General features: G+C 44.3%; 2 protein-coding genes across 2 annotated transcripts; one reads left to right on the top strand and one right to left on the bottom strand.

Moving 5' to 3' along the window:
- Window positions 1-859: 859 nt before the first annotated feature.
- Window positions 860-14184, top strand: LOC119551466. The gene is made up of 8 exons (XM_037860819.1): window positions 860-1096; window positions 2127-2541; window positions 11323-11408; window positions 11486-11735; window positions 12244-12922; window positions 12985-13118; window positions 13174-13314; window positions 13375-14184. The coding sequence occupies exons 2-8, from the start codon at window positions 2246-2248 to the stop codon at window positions 13538-13540; spliced, it is 1752 nt and encodes a 583-aa protein (XP_037716747.1). The 5' UTR covers window positions 860-1096; window positions 2127-2245; the 3' UTR covers window positions 13541-14184.
- LOC119551465 lies at window positions 7283-9443 on the bottom strand. Its single transcript, XM_037860818.1, has 2 exons — window positions 8639-9443; window positions 7283-8502 (listed from the first exon to the last, which is right to left on the bottom strand). Exons 1-2 carry the CDS (start codon window positions 9437-9439, stop codon window positions 7288-7290), a joined length of 2016 nt encoding a protein of 671 aa, XP_037716746.1. The 5' UTR covers window positions 9440-9443; the 3' UTR covers window positions 7283-7287.
- Window positions 14185-14356: the final 172 nt, after the last annotated feature.

Raw genomic sequence — 14356 nt, forward strand, 5'->3', positions numbered from 1 at the left:
TCAAAAATGTTGGCGCGACAAAAAACAACACAAGCCATCAATGGGGCAGGCCCAAAGCGAAGGCATTAATTAAGGGAGAGCAAAAAGTGTATGTATTGTTTTTCTTATTCTTATACCCGTTACTCGTAGAGTAGAAGGGGTATACTGAATTTGGGGAAGAGAATGTAACAGGGGGAAGAAAGTGTCCCTGACTCTATACATAAGGACTTTATAAATTTACATTTTCAGAACTAGAGGTTTTCTATACTGGAATACAGAATATTTTAAATATTAAGACAGATACAGGCTTTAAATAGCCCCATTAGATAATAATGATATAACTATGATAATCGTTTTCTATTGTCCAAATGTATCAACGTATCATCTTAAAAATGGGCAAACATATACATCTGGTATGCTATAATGAAATTTAAATAAGTGGCTGTGTACAATACAATATATTTTGATTTGGAATAGAGGGTATCTTGGGATTTTTTGTAGGATGGTTTGTATTATCGAAATCTACATAGATTATTCAAAAACTTTTCTTAAAGATACACATCCTTGTAAGTATGCAACATGTTCCGAACCAAGAAGGTCTGTAGCGGGTATCTGAAAGTCGGGGCCCTCGATTATATCGTGTGTTCTTGCTTTTTTCGGGCTTTCTGGGTGTGTGTGTGTGTGCGTGGGGGAGACTTCGGGCCGTCTTCGGCATTTGGTTGGGGCCTTCTTCGTTCCTTGGGAGCTGCCGCTGCCTCGGCCGGCGTCGCTGCCGCGGTCGGCGGCTCCGCCGGCGTCGCAGTCGCTTCTTGCTCTCGACGCTCGGGCTTTTTGGCTTTCTTTGCGCACGACTCTCGGGCATTTTGCGTTTGCACGTCAAGGCAGACGGACGACGAGGACGAGCGTCGAGAATCGAGAAAAGCGGAAACAGCAGCGAAAAGTGCCAGAAGCCAAACTTCCGCACCCGGGAAACGTGTCGCGTGCGCTCCGAGTGGAAAATACGGCGTAAAACGGCGGAAACCCGGCGAAAAGCCCGCTAAAAGAATCCCAACTATGCGTGCAACCACAAATCAAAATACCAATTTATGAAAAGTGCTTTTTTGGTCGCAAAGTAAAAGTAAGAGTGCTCGTGCGTGGGCCATCGGCTAATTGCTCGTGTTCCACAGCCACAGGTGGCGTTTCAGTCCCGCCACGCCCCCCCATTTCTGCCATCCACGCCCCCTGGCGGCCAATTGTTGCGGCACACGCAAATTCGCAGAACCTTAATTAAAGTGGGACCCCAGAGAAGAAGAAAGGGTCAGCGGGCAGCCGCAATTAGCAAATCTAACAGTTCCGAGAATCGATTCACATTCACTGCAGCCCCCAATTAATTGGGCGCCCCCGAAAAACAGCCGAGGAACCCAGAAGAGAGGAGCCGACGCATAGCGTTACTCCCCCTGAAAAGAAAAGAGGGAAAAAATACATTTTTATTTTCTGGCCAAAGAAGTTGTGGGTGGATTTGTTGCCTTGTTCTTTGGGGGGACACCAGGCGACGTGTGTCAAAGGTTTGACAGGCCTTAATTGTGCGGAGGACAGAAGACCAGGAGACGAAGTGGGTGGGGGTTGGATGCCACAGGCGAGTCGAGTCGAGGGCTTCGCTTTTCGGGATTTTCGGATTTACGGATTAGAACCGAAACGCATTTTTTCAGGGGAGGCAGAGAATTAAACGCCGGACAGAAGCATCGACTCTTGTATCCCAGCGAATTTGTAAAGCTTCCTTGGAAATTTCTAAAGGAAAGTGAGCTAAGGAAACGAAAACTATTTAATACAATTACGACTGGGAGAAGACTTGAGAAGACTAAAATTTATAAGGGATATTAACAAGGCTATAAAAGGGGAAGAAAACTTAGAGTTTCAAGTATAGTTTTATAAAATTATAGTAGAAGTATCATCAGCAAGATTAACTAGAAATATTCCTTTGAAAATAACTAAATAACGATTGTCCAGCTAGATTTTTGTGGCACAGTTTTGTTCAATTAAAAAAATAAAGTAAAGCAATTTGTAGATTTTGTTCCCCGAGCTTTAATTAAAAACATGCCACAAACAAGAAATAAATCGAATTTGCTGGCCATTGAAAACATCTAGTTATTAAATAAATTACTCGTTAGAAAAAGCAAATAATTGAATAAAGACTTGGGACTCAAAGGTTGCCAGAGCTAAAAATCCAAAAATAAGAACAAAACAAGTGGATAGTTGATACCAAAACAGTGAAAAAAACAGGAGAACCATGTTGCCCGGAGTGGAGCTGCTGCTGGTGCTCCTGCTCAGCCCGCTGCTCCTCGCGGAGATCTCCCACCTGCCGATGGCCAACAATCGCATCATCCTCGACTCCACGGAGCTGCTGCAGCCTCCTTTGAGTCAGGATCCTAATTCGCCGGCTGTGGCCAAGGCGACGCCAGTTCCGCCGCAAAAGTGTCCTTCGCAGCAGCGGTACCGCAAGATGCTGAAGGACTTCGACGACCTGGAGGACCTCTACGTGGATGTGCCCGTGCATATTGCCCTGGTCGAGCGGCAGAGGAAGCGGTGAGTTCGATTTTCGGTTTACGGCTTACGGTTTACGGTCTTCCGATGACGGGCAGCAATACGGCTAAGTGCGATGGCGACGCCGCCTGCCACACAAATCAAATTACGGCCAAACAAATGCGAAAGATGGCCAAAAGAGCCAAACTTAGGGGCGCCTCTGTGAGAAGAAGTAGTCGGCAGGAGCAAAAAAATAATTTATAACCACGACGTGTGGCTGGCCAAACAAAAAAAAATAGAGCTGAAATCCATAGCCAGATTTTTTTTACAGTCGTCCTACGTGTTTGTGTGTGTGTCTGCATGTGTGTGGTCCCGTCGCTCTTCTTCTTATTTGTCTAGTGTTTGAGCTTTTGTTGTCCTCCCAGCTGCCGCCACAAATCGCACGGTGGATGCAGACCCAGTTTATATGTCTAAACCTCTTGAACTATAGGATATGCTCCCTCTTTAATCTAAGATTACTTGGTGGACACAACTTTTTGGGACTTCTGAGCTGGCCTTGATGGGTAAAAAAGGAAATTCTTTGACCTATAGTTACTAAAAATGGTATCAGATCATAATATCTAAAAATCTATTTATCACTACTTTCAAAGCTCAAGATTATAGGACATTTTTAGGCTTATGTCCTATAATCTCAAAAAAATAATATTCAGAAAAAATTCATTAAGTTCCCAATAAAATAATCAGCTTACTGATATTCCTTAATTACAATTCATTTATAAAAGACAATTTAAATTAGATCTATTAGATTCCAAGAAAAATAAGGTAAGTACGGGTTATCAAATTTCAGCTTAAGTTATTGCAATCCCTCTTTCTCTTTTCGGTTTTTCTTTTCAAATAGCTGGATATAAATTCCTGTGACACCTATATTTGATTTTCCGTAGCACCCCTATATTGAATTTCCCATGCCCGCCTAGAGTTCCCCTTCAAGAGTGACTTATTCCAGCACTTCTCTGCACCACTGTTCCCGCTGCGTTGCACGTGGCGTATGAGTAACGTTCTTTTTTTACGGCTTTCATCGGTTTCCCTTGGGCCGCAGCAGTTGGGCCTGGGTCAAAAGAGGCCCGTCACGTTTTCGCTTAGGCTCTGGCCACTCGACTACGGGATTTCAGTTTTCAGTTTTCGGCTTTCATCTTCTCCAGTGAACGTGCGAACCGTCGCGGGGAAACTGGAGGCCTCGGCTCGTATAACACTCGATCATTTGCCACAGAACGCCGGCAAACATTCAAATTAATGTCGTGGTTTGTCGTCAACTCCTTTTTCGTTTCGCTTTTTCAGTGCTCTGGCATCGTTTCCTTCACTTCTTCCCCACTATATAATATAGTTTGGTGTCGCGCGACCCGGCGAGAGTGCTCCAATTGCCTCCAAAAGGCAGCTCGAGTGACCAGCTCGCGGTGCTCTGGAGATTCGAGATCCGAGATCCGAGGGCCCAGAGTCCAGATCCAAAATCCAGAACCAGAGTACGTGACGTTCGGCTCGAGTTGCCCACTTTGCTGAGCGTGTGAAAGGAGTTGGTAGTGGTCGCTAAAGAAGCTATGGCAAATATCGGCTTTATGACGCGTGCAGCCATTAAGCGTTTTGCTAGAATCAGCAGGCCCGTACCCCCAACCCCCAATTCCCATTCAAATTCCCATTTCCACTACTAATTCCATGCCTAGTGGCCCCGTGCGTATCCTTCCATCCACCAATCAAGGGGCGAGCGTTAATATTTTTGCGCAAACAAATCATAAATATTAATTTAACGACTTAATTCGACGGCGCAATATGCGCTCCCGTTCCCAATTCGCCATTCGCAATTCACAATTCCCGATTCGCATTCGCAAGTCGATCATTCTGGACGCGGATGCCACTTGCGGCCACCTGTGGCATGTGGCATTCGCTGGCTAGTTGGGGCTGCCAGTCACCCAGTCATACAGTCAGTGGCCTGAAATCAAAACAAACCCCAAAACTGCCGGAAAGGTGATTGTCTGGCCGCCTAGAGGGGAATTCACTCGACTGGGGGATACCTCTTAAAAAGGATTTGAGATATGTGTATTCATCATCAATATCATCAAATATTACCTTAACGACTTAACTAGCATATAACAAATATGTAGTATAAACACTTGAAAAGCCAAATATTTTATTCAATTCTGATTTGATGTATATTGCTTTAGCTGTTTTATTGGACCATTGATATATCCCTTTCCCAGCCAATATATCTACAAAAATATAATAGGTGCAATAAAAGAGGTTATTGTAAAAATCTAATATATTGTAATGCCCAGGTTATCAAATATATTTACCTAAGCGACTTAACTATAATGAATATGTTTTATAAACAATTTGAAAAGCAACTATTGTATTCAATTCTGATTAGTTGTATATTGATTTAACAGTTTTATTTGAACTTAAATATTTATTTATTTATTGTACTCTGTTGCCAAAAGTTTAAAACTTAAGGTACAGGGAGGAATCGGCCATAGTTGCTAGGACTTTCGGCCGGACTAAATTGTATTTACAGGTTTACTTAATAACTAGAATTTTACATATGAGTGGGAAGAGAAGGAGATTAACAATTTAAATGAGTTGAAGTAGGTTAGCTGATTTGAACTTAAATATATTTTAGTTTAAATCAAGTAATTTCGAAGGATTATAATTGGACCAACATCAACCAGTCATATAACAGATATATCCCTTTCACAGCCATTTTGTGTAGGGAACGCAGGCAAAATGTTGTTAATATGTTGATGCTGTTTGTTGATTGTTGTTGGCGTTGCATTTTTATGTGCGCCGCAGGCTCAGGCGGTGTAAACAACTTTTATTGCCCGGCCCGACACTCGGCAAAAACCCGCCCGCATCTCGACTTTTATGGCGTGAAACTATTTATTTGTAAGCGCATCAAAGCAGCCACAGCAGCAGCAACAAATTGCCATAAAATGCGAAGCATAATTCGTTTTTGGCCTTTTATTTTGTAGGTTTTTGTTTTGGTTTTAGCTCAGAACTACGCAGACCTTGTAGCACAGGCAAAATCTCGCACAATGACCAATGCCCCATCATCATCAACTCGGCATCGACATCGACATCGTCGTCATTATTGTGCGCCGCCAGAAAAGATCTCCTACGAGTGTAGTGGGCATAGTATGTATTTTTAGCACTTGACAGAGTACGAAAATACTCGGTCGAGACTGCGTAAGTCTGAGGATGTGGATGTGGATGGGACTGAGGAATGGGAATCAGAATAGGAATCGCAATCGACAGACCCAAAGCCAAAGCCAAAACCAAAACCAAACCATACCAAACCGAACAGCAACAGACAGAGGGGCGTCGCTCTTAGTCAGACGACTTCGCATCAACGCCATAGTTCAATAGTCTAAATTTCCCAAAAAATAGAGACGCAGCCGAGGGGAAGGGTAGAGCAATTTTCAAATTACAGACACTAAGTGCTCACTGTGCCCATTTCGGTGTGAGTAATTGAGTGTGCCTTTGTTTCGCATTGTTTTCGACGTGAATCACTCACAGAATCAGTATCAGAGTCAAAATCAGTGTGCTGGGGCATAATAGAGATATCAAATAATTGTTATGTTCTTGGCCGACATCAGGATCACAAGTGAAATGAGAACCGTGTGGGTAAGTGGGTGGGTGGGCTCTATTTACACTCGACTTCCCAGTGACAGCGGATGAGTAATCCCCGGCACTCAATGTCGGCCATAAGATCCATTAATGAAAACAGATGATAAATTGTCTCAACAAGTGGCTAGGCGTACAAGCACTGCCATGGGAATTTTCCAAACGCGAAATCTGATTTATGGAGTATCTAATATTCCCTGGATTCTATTTGAATTTTTTGATTATATTTTACCCAATATTAAAAATAAATTATAGATCTTGGAAGTACAAATAAATTATATCTTTAATTGAAAATAGTTCCATTACCTTGTAGGATAGATATAAATATGATATGTATTTGGATTTACTGCATAGTCTTACATCTTAAATAATCTTAAATAACTCTTTAATTTTTAGCTTACCTAGCTTTTAATATTCGAAGATTAAGCCGGCCATCTAAAACAACCCTACATATTCCTAAAAACGACTACCTATCAAATAGGAATCCCTAAGAAATTACCAAATTTATATCCTGTAACTCACATAATTCCGCCAAAGTTTTCCTTCCTCTGCCGTTATATACGTCCTGCGTTCTACTTCCAATTCCATTTGGGATATTTTCGAATCGAAACTTGTGCCATCTGATATCGAAGCGATATTTGTTTGGCTGCACTGCAGCAACTTCCTTCGCAATCAGCGAATGCGCCACTTATAGGGATATCTGCTTAACTCGTTCTTTATCTGTGTTTTCGCTCGGAGTTTTCCGGCTGCAGCAGTGCAGCTGGGAAATCTGAAGCTGATTGTCAATTTGCGGAAAGCGGGGTGCCTTAGTCTCATTCCCACTCCCATTCCCAATTCCAAATGCACGAGGCACAGACACCGCGTCGTTGTTGTTTGCAAAAATAGAATTTTGTCTCTGATTTTAAGTATTTCGCGTGAAAAGTAACAGAAGCGACCCGAACGGCACGGACCAGACTATACTATATCTATATAGACTATAGACCAGACAAGAGACCCAGACACTCGAGGGGGGATGCCGGGGGATGTGGGATTGCCAGTCAGAGTCAGTGTCTCTCAATTGCAAATTTATGTGAATTGAGTCAATTTTATCGCAGCCAGCTAGGGGAGTTAGTTTGGGTTAGTTTACTTTTGACTTGTTTGTCCCTAGAAAACTTTGCGTCGTTTGACTGGCGTAAATCGTACGACTGGAGCCACTTGAACTTGGCGCTGCCAGTGGCCATCCTTTGGGTCCTTCCTCCTCCTCCTGCGTCTCCTCTTTTTCCTCTTCCTCTCCTGCTGCTTCCTGCTCCCACTGACCAGCTGGCAGGGCCAATGGCGGATCATTAGCTCGCCGAGAAATGTGAGGGTGGAGCAGCAGATGCCCACCACCAGGATGCCAAAGGGTCCCTTCAGATGCTCCGTGGTCAGGACAATGTCGGTGTCCGCGAACTGGGGTCGCATCTTGTTGATCCTGTTCAGATACGTGTTGTTGTACCGAAAGTCCGCATCGATCTTCTGGAAGATGCCCACGTCCCGCATCAGCCGGATGATTCTGTTCATCTCGAAGAGGAAGGGAAAGCCGGCCTTCATGATCATCTGCAGCGGACTGCTGAAGACGTTGTAGGGAAAGGCGTATATGTCATCGGCCAGGGCACTCTGCATCGTGTACATCCGGTTGCTCAGGATGCACCGCTTGCCCCACTTGACCGCCTCCAGGTTCTTCGTCTGCGGTACGAACTCCGGTGAGGTGTTATACCCGTTGAAGATCCACATATCATCCTCGTTCTCGAACCAATCGCGACTTTCCTCGTGGCCGCCAAAGGGTATCCCCACTGCCACCACCTCCGTCAGTTCATCCAGCTGGTGAAGGTATCCGGGATCCTGAAAGGTGCCTATCATCTTGGACGTGTAGGTGGCCACCACATTCAGACCGTAAAGGGTTAGGCCCATGAAGAATATCCTCGTAGACTCACACATGGGTCGCTCCTGAACGGCTATTGAAATCGATACAGCCAAGGCATTGATGGCCGTTAAACTCAACTGTTGGTAGTACTTAGGTTCTGGCAGTATCTTGACCAACGCAAACCAGAACAACCAGCTGATAATGAGAATCAAGATAAAGCCCAGCCAGGTGTAGGGCTCAAAGATCCCGACCATCGCCTGCCAGGCGGGTCGTCTTTCGGCCACCTTGATGTACCAGGTGTGCGCATCCTGCAGATAGGTATCCGATCCCCAGAAGACCTCGGCCACCTCGTTGTCCGGATAGTAGCCACCGATTATAAAGTCGCACTCGTTGTTCGTCAGTTTACCGAGCAAGCCAGTCCAGGTGCCATTGGGTTCAACCTCGCCACGTGACTCAGTACTGCAGGTTTGGTTTACCTATCAACAGGAAAAGGGGATTATTTCTGGTATATTGTAATTAAAGTCCTATTGAAAAGAATCTTTATTGAATTCCACAAGGATAATACAATTTATAGTTAGCAAAAATCAAAGGTTAGGGATGGTAAATGCTCACATAGAAGTTCAGCCGATTTTTCATGAATCCGAGGATCCTCAGCTCGAGGCCCAGGATGCAGTCAGCCTCCACAAAGGGGGCCGAGATGGAGGAGCAGACGAAGAAGGTGCAGTTCTTGGGACTGAAACCAGCCACGTAGTCCAACATGGATGCGTGAACAACTTTGGGACTGGGATAAAGCTGACCATCGTGACACTGACCCACACTCTGGATGTCCAGAATCCTACAGTTCACATTGCTATAGTAATCATTGACCAACAGATTATAGTCCATAGGGGAGGTGGCAAAGATTAAAGCAACTCGATGCACATAAAGCTTCTCCATCAACGTTTTGAAAATCTTGCCTGCTACAATCCTAGGACTTTTCCACAACTGTGAATTGTGAAAAAGTACCAGGAAACGGGCTCCTGGATTCCAGGACCTCATCTTGGCTGTGTGATTCCTCACCAATTGAGATAACGTTTCCACGGAGTCCACAATTACCACATAGTTATCCGCCAGGACAAGATCTCCCAAGTTTTTGATCGTCTTGTTGGATTTGTTGGAGATCACGCGAATCTGAAAAAGTTCCTGTCTATGTGGTTCCCCGGGATCCGTGGCTGCCTCGTTGATTAGCTTGCTGAATCCCTCCTGAATCTGATCCGCCGGACTGGATAGCTTGAAAACGTGGGCCAGCACCAAGTTATAAGCTCTAGTGTAGCGCTCCACGGGGTTGCGATAGAAGAAGATTTGCGAGAAGCTATCGAGGCAATCGACTCCGGCCTTCCAAACATCTGGACCAAGATCCTTTTCGGGCAGCATGAAGATTACCGTGTTGGCCGTCTCATTCGAGGGATTCACTATTCCCTGGGACAGGTTCCCAACTTGCAGTAGGAAGAATATGATGACACTTTGATAATTCCTCCACATTTTGGTGTCTGTCACGTTGGACAATGGCGAATTAACTGCGGCTGGTGTGAATTTTAGTGGGCATGCGATAGGGCGGATATCCTTCGCATTGCAGTTCAGGCATATTGGTTATTAAGAGTGTGCAAGTTACAAAAAATTGTATCTTATCTAGAAAAGTTTGTGACTGTGCAGTTCCAACTGTATCAGTTAAATTTAAATTATCTATAGAGCTGTCTTATATCAAAAAGTACTGATAAAGTTCAATAATCTCAGTGGTATGATAATCCCAGCCTTTCAAATCCATTAAAACACTCACTGCGGGCTGCTGGGAATGCATTAAATCATTTCCGAGCCTCGGAGTCCGGGAGCGCATTCAACTTTCGCCTTTGGCCGATGTTTGCCTTGTATAATTGACTGCTGTCATCGTGCCGACAACAAGGATGGCCCCAACAACCAGAGCCAAACAATCGCCATTGCAACATGCAAGGCTTAAATTAAAGCAAATATTTTCTCAGTCGCAGCGGCGCCACCGCCAACAATGGTCGAAATGCATTAAAACACTCCATCAATCCAAACCTTTTGGCAGGGCGGCCAAAAATACGACTATATGGTATTATATGGTATGGTTTGGGAATGGCGCACTAACTTCTGTTCGGTTTGCGGGGGATGATGACGATGATGATAATGACCATGATGATGATGATGGCCCATGGCGTTGGCCGGAAGTAGCCGGTCATAAAAATAAAACTCGAGATGGCCGGCCATAAGCCAAGTCAATGAGTCATTTGCTGCATTGGAATGGCCATCCTGCTCCTTGCAAACTGCATCCTTGTCGGGATCTCATGTGGTATGTTCAATGTGGAATGTGCCATGTGGGTGTATCGGCGAGCTCGTTTGTCTTAGCAGTTTGTCATTAGAAAAATTGCTCGTAAATTTCGCATTTAATTACAATACAAAACTCAGCAAGTTGAGAAAAAGTCCAGTGCCCAGGGGACTTGAACTCAATCTTTGGCTGCAACAATGTTGCAACAGCATCGGCGAGAAGATGGATAAACAAAGTTGGCAAAGGATAAAGGAAGTCGAGGAGGGAATACTCTTTTCGGATTAAAGGGGTATATGTGAAACAGATCTGGTTAAGGATATTCACTCTTTAAAATGGGGTCTAATTAGGAACTGATAGAACACATAAAAAAGTTTTAATTCTGCAATATTACTACATCGATTATAGATAATTATGATAAATTATTTCGTTAATATACATGTTATATATCATTGTTAACTAAATAACAAATTAGAACGATGAAGAATTATGATACGATAATTATGATAAATTATTTCGTTAATATACATGTTATATATGATTGTTAACTAAATAACAAATAAGAACGACGAAGAAGATGGGATAAAAACAGCATCCATATATTCCAAACATAATCCTAGAAAATTGGTAGTATTATCTCTTATACTTTGAGTCCCTTATGTGGGACATAATAAAAAGTTCCATTAGTTTGTATTTCTTCTTGACTATTTGTTTATTTAAAAATGAAAGCTATTTGCTAAAAATGTTATTTTAAGCGGTTAAGGAATCCCTTTTTAACCCCTTGACCAACCAGACTGACCCTGTGGACCAGAGTATGGCCAAAAGGCGCTGACTCATTTGGTGCAGTTCGGTCCAGACAGGCGGCAAAACAAATTGCGTGTGATAATTTAGTGTCATCATTTTTGACAAAGGGCGTTAACAGCTCACTTACTCCGCCCCTGAAAAAGCCGCCTTCATCTCGTTTTGCGTTTTGCAGATTTGTGCTGAACCTGAACGACTCGACGCCGCTGACGATTCGCTTTTCGGCGCCCGTGGGCCGCAAGATGTACTACAATCAGACAGGTAAGTCCGCCCTTTTGGGGCCCAAGACCCCTTCATTAACCCCGCCATCCCGATTGTGATCACCTCTGCCTCGGCAGGAAACCTCCTCCGGCCGGCGGCAGTGGCACCTGGCCCAGGTGTGGCTGTGGGCAGTCTGGTGCTGCCCTGCGCCCTGCGCGGCCAGTACGACCTCTTCGTCCTGGCCCGCCACTCGGGAGCCCTCAAGGTGGACGCCCTGGCGGAGCATCCCCAGCACGACTGGCCGCTCCTCAACGCCACGCACCGGATCGCCATTCGCACCCAGAACCGCGTGCGGAAGCGCGAGATGATCGTCAAGTGGGACAGGAGGTGAGTGGCCAAAGATTAGGGAGAACATATGAGAGTACCATGGCAGGTCTTTGGCAAAAAGTCTTTAGCTAAGATGGTACTCCAATTACTCATCCCTGATTTGGGAAGACTATTCGTCCTTAATTGTTAAATGTTTTTTTGATGTTAAATTAAAATCATTTAATAAAATATATGTAGTCCTTAACATATTAGAAAACTGCCTTTTAGGATTTCTCTTTTCTTTTGAAGAGATGTTAATTTATCTTTTAAATGACTTCTGTAAAAATGCATGAAAATACAAAAATCGATGTTTATTCCCTCTTAAATATCATAGCCGTCAAAGAAATGTAAGCAAATATCAAGAGTTCCTAACCTGTACTTATAATCTGTTAAGAGGTTAGGAAGTTTGACGATGTCTGTTTTATATAACATTTCCCTTAAAATTATACAAAGTACTCCACGTTAATGAGATACCAATTTTAATTAAGAGCAGACTTATTTCATATACATTATACATACATCATTTCAGCAAGTGTGATTACCATGTCATGCACTATTGTCTGGTAGTACAGAGAGTCTCGATGAACACTCCGCGAATAACCTTTGATAATTTCTGCCAGGCGGTGTCCGCCTACATAGACCAGCGACCCTTGACCCCCAGTTGCTCCGGGGGCAATCCCATGGATCTCGTCTGGGGTGCACCACCTCAAAGGGAGAGGAGACTCAATCCCCGGCTAAATCTGCACATAGTGTGCACGGGGAAGAGGCGCCAGCAGATGCTGCGACGCCTTCTCCCAAGGAGTAACTACCAGTTGGACCTGTTCGGAGTCCACCAGGCTCGACAGAACCTCACCGTTCGACTGGCCAGCAGCCAGGTGAACTTCAACCGAACCCAACCGCTGTCCCTGAAACTGCAGGCTCTGATGCAACTGAAGATCGGAGGACAACATGGCAAGCAGGTGTACAGCTTCAAGGTGCCGCAGGCGATACTGGAGGCGGAAGAGCCATTTATGAGGCACCTCCTAATTCCCTGCTCCGGCAGCGAGATTCGGGTGAAACTACTGCGACAGCGGAATGAGGTGGGAAGAACGGAGGCCTTCTATAGTCCCACCTATATAAGGCAGAAGGGAGTGCTACCAGGCGAAAGGTATCTAATGCGATTCGAGCCCAGTAACGAGGATGAGGCGTTGCGGGCCCAGAAAGTTATGGTAAGGGGGAAAGATCTATCTAGTTACTATATTCTACAATATAAAAACCATATACCTAACAGGTGGCCTTGAGCAGCGAGGCCTTGTTCCGGGATTTGCCCGAACTGCCACAGAACACCAGTGTTTTCAATGTGCGAACGAGGTGCAATCGAGCCACCATCGCCTGGAACGGCTCACCAGATGAACGCGAGTTGAGGTAAGGCACGGATCTAAAATTACCATATAAGATATACTATATTTCCGACTTGCAGCTACTGCATCATAGTGTTCAACCTGCCGCAGCGCAATCGCAGCGTGGTGGACTCCACCAACTACTGCATGGACTTTGTGCCCAAGCGGGTGATGCAGTACAAGAACTTTGAGTGGATGACTTGTAGGGAAAGGCAGCAGAGGTGGGTATATCATCACCATAGAAAAATAGGTTTTTAACAATAATATACCATATCCCTCAGTCCCGACAACATCGAAACGGAGACCATACTGAACCTCGATCCGGGTTCCAGTTACCTGGTCTACGTGACCGCCAACCTGAGCATGGGCAAGCCCCTTCCCTACCAGGCACTCACCCTCCGCATGGCCAGCCAATGTCTGGACGGATCCCACGAGTCCTTCTACTAGGTAACCAGGAGTTACGGGCTTTGGTCGTAACCCCCAAAAAGCTTCGCTGCATTTTCGAATACAAACACTGAACTATCCGTCGTTGTAAAGCTACCTTATCCACTACGATTACTACACTATCCTACAAAAAACTATGCTGGTTAAAAGACTATACACCTAGCTCCATATACTATATATATATATATATGTATACAGATATATACAGATGTTCGTGGCAAATGTTGTGTGAGCGAGTGAGTGTGTGCGTGTGACTTCTGATTGTGTTCGCCATTTGATTCCAAGTATTCTCGAGTGCTTACTTTTGTAATTTTTAGCTAGCCATTAATTTTTGTATAAACTGTTTCATTGGTTTTCCCACTCTGCTGATCGTTTTCTAGATTTTAGCCTTAGCACTCCTAGTTTAAAGTTTACACTTAGTTTTCGTAGGCTTTTGCTGTTAAGTTTTAATCGTAAACCGTTCTTTTGTACATTAAGCTTACAGTTAGCTCTATATTAGATATACCATTATGAATATATATGTGCGTTGAAAGCGTTGTATTTTTTGAAGCCGAACTTATGCAACCGAAAGGAGGACAATAAACAAATGTGCTATAAAAGGAGGAAAGTCTCGCAAATAAATGTGAAATCACAGCTAAAGAAAAACAGATTTTTGCAAGGTGTTTTACTTACTTACTCCCCCTTCCACCACAAAATAAAAAGCTTTAGGGGCATGAATGAAGGATTGCCAGTAATATCATCATTATAATGATGATGGCGTGTGCAACGAGCTGCGCATAGTAATGACAGTGGATAGCAATTTGAACGATAAGCGGTACC

This window comes from Drosophila subpulchrella, chromosome 2R (assembly GCF_014743375.2).
Source record: "Drosophila subpulchrella strain 33 F10 #4 breed RU33 chromosome 2R, RU_Dsub_v1.1 Primary Assembly, whole genome shotgun sequence".
Taxonomy (NCBI): Eukaryota; Metazoa; Arthropoda; class Insecta; order Diptera; family Drosophilidae; genus Drosophila; species Drosophila subpulchrella.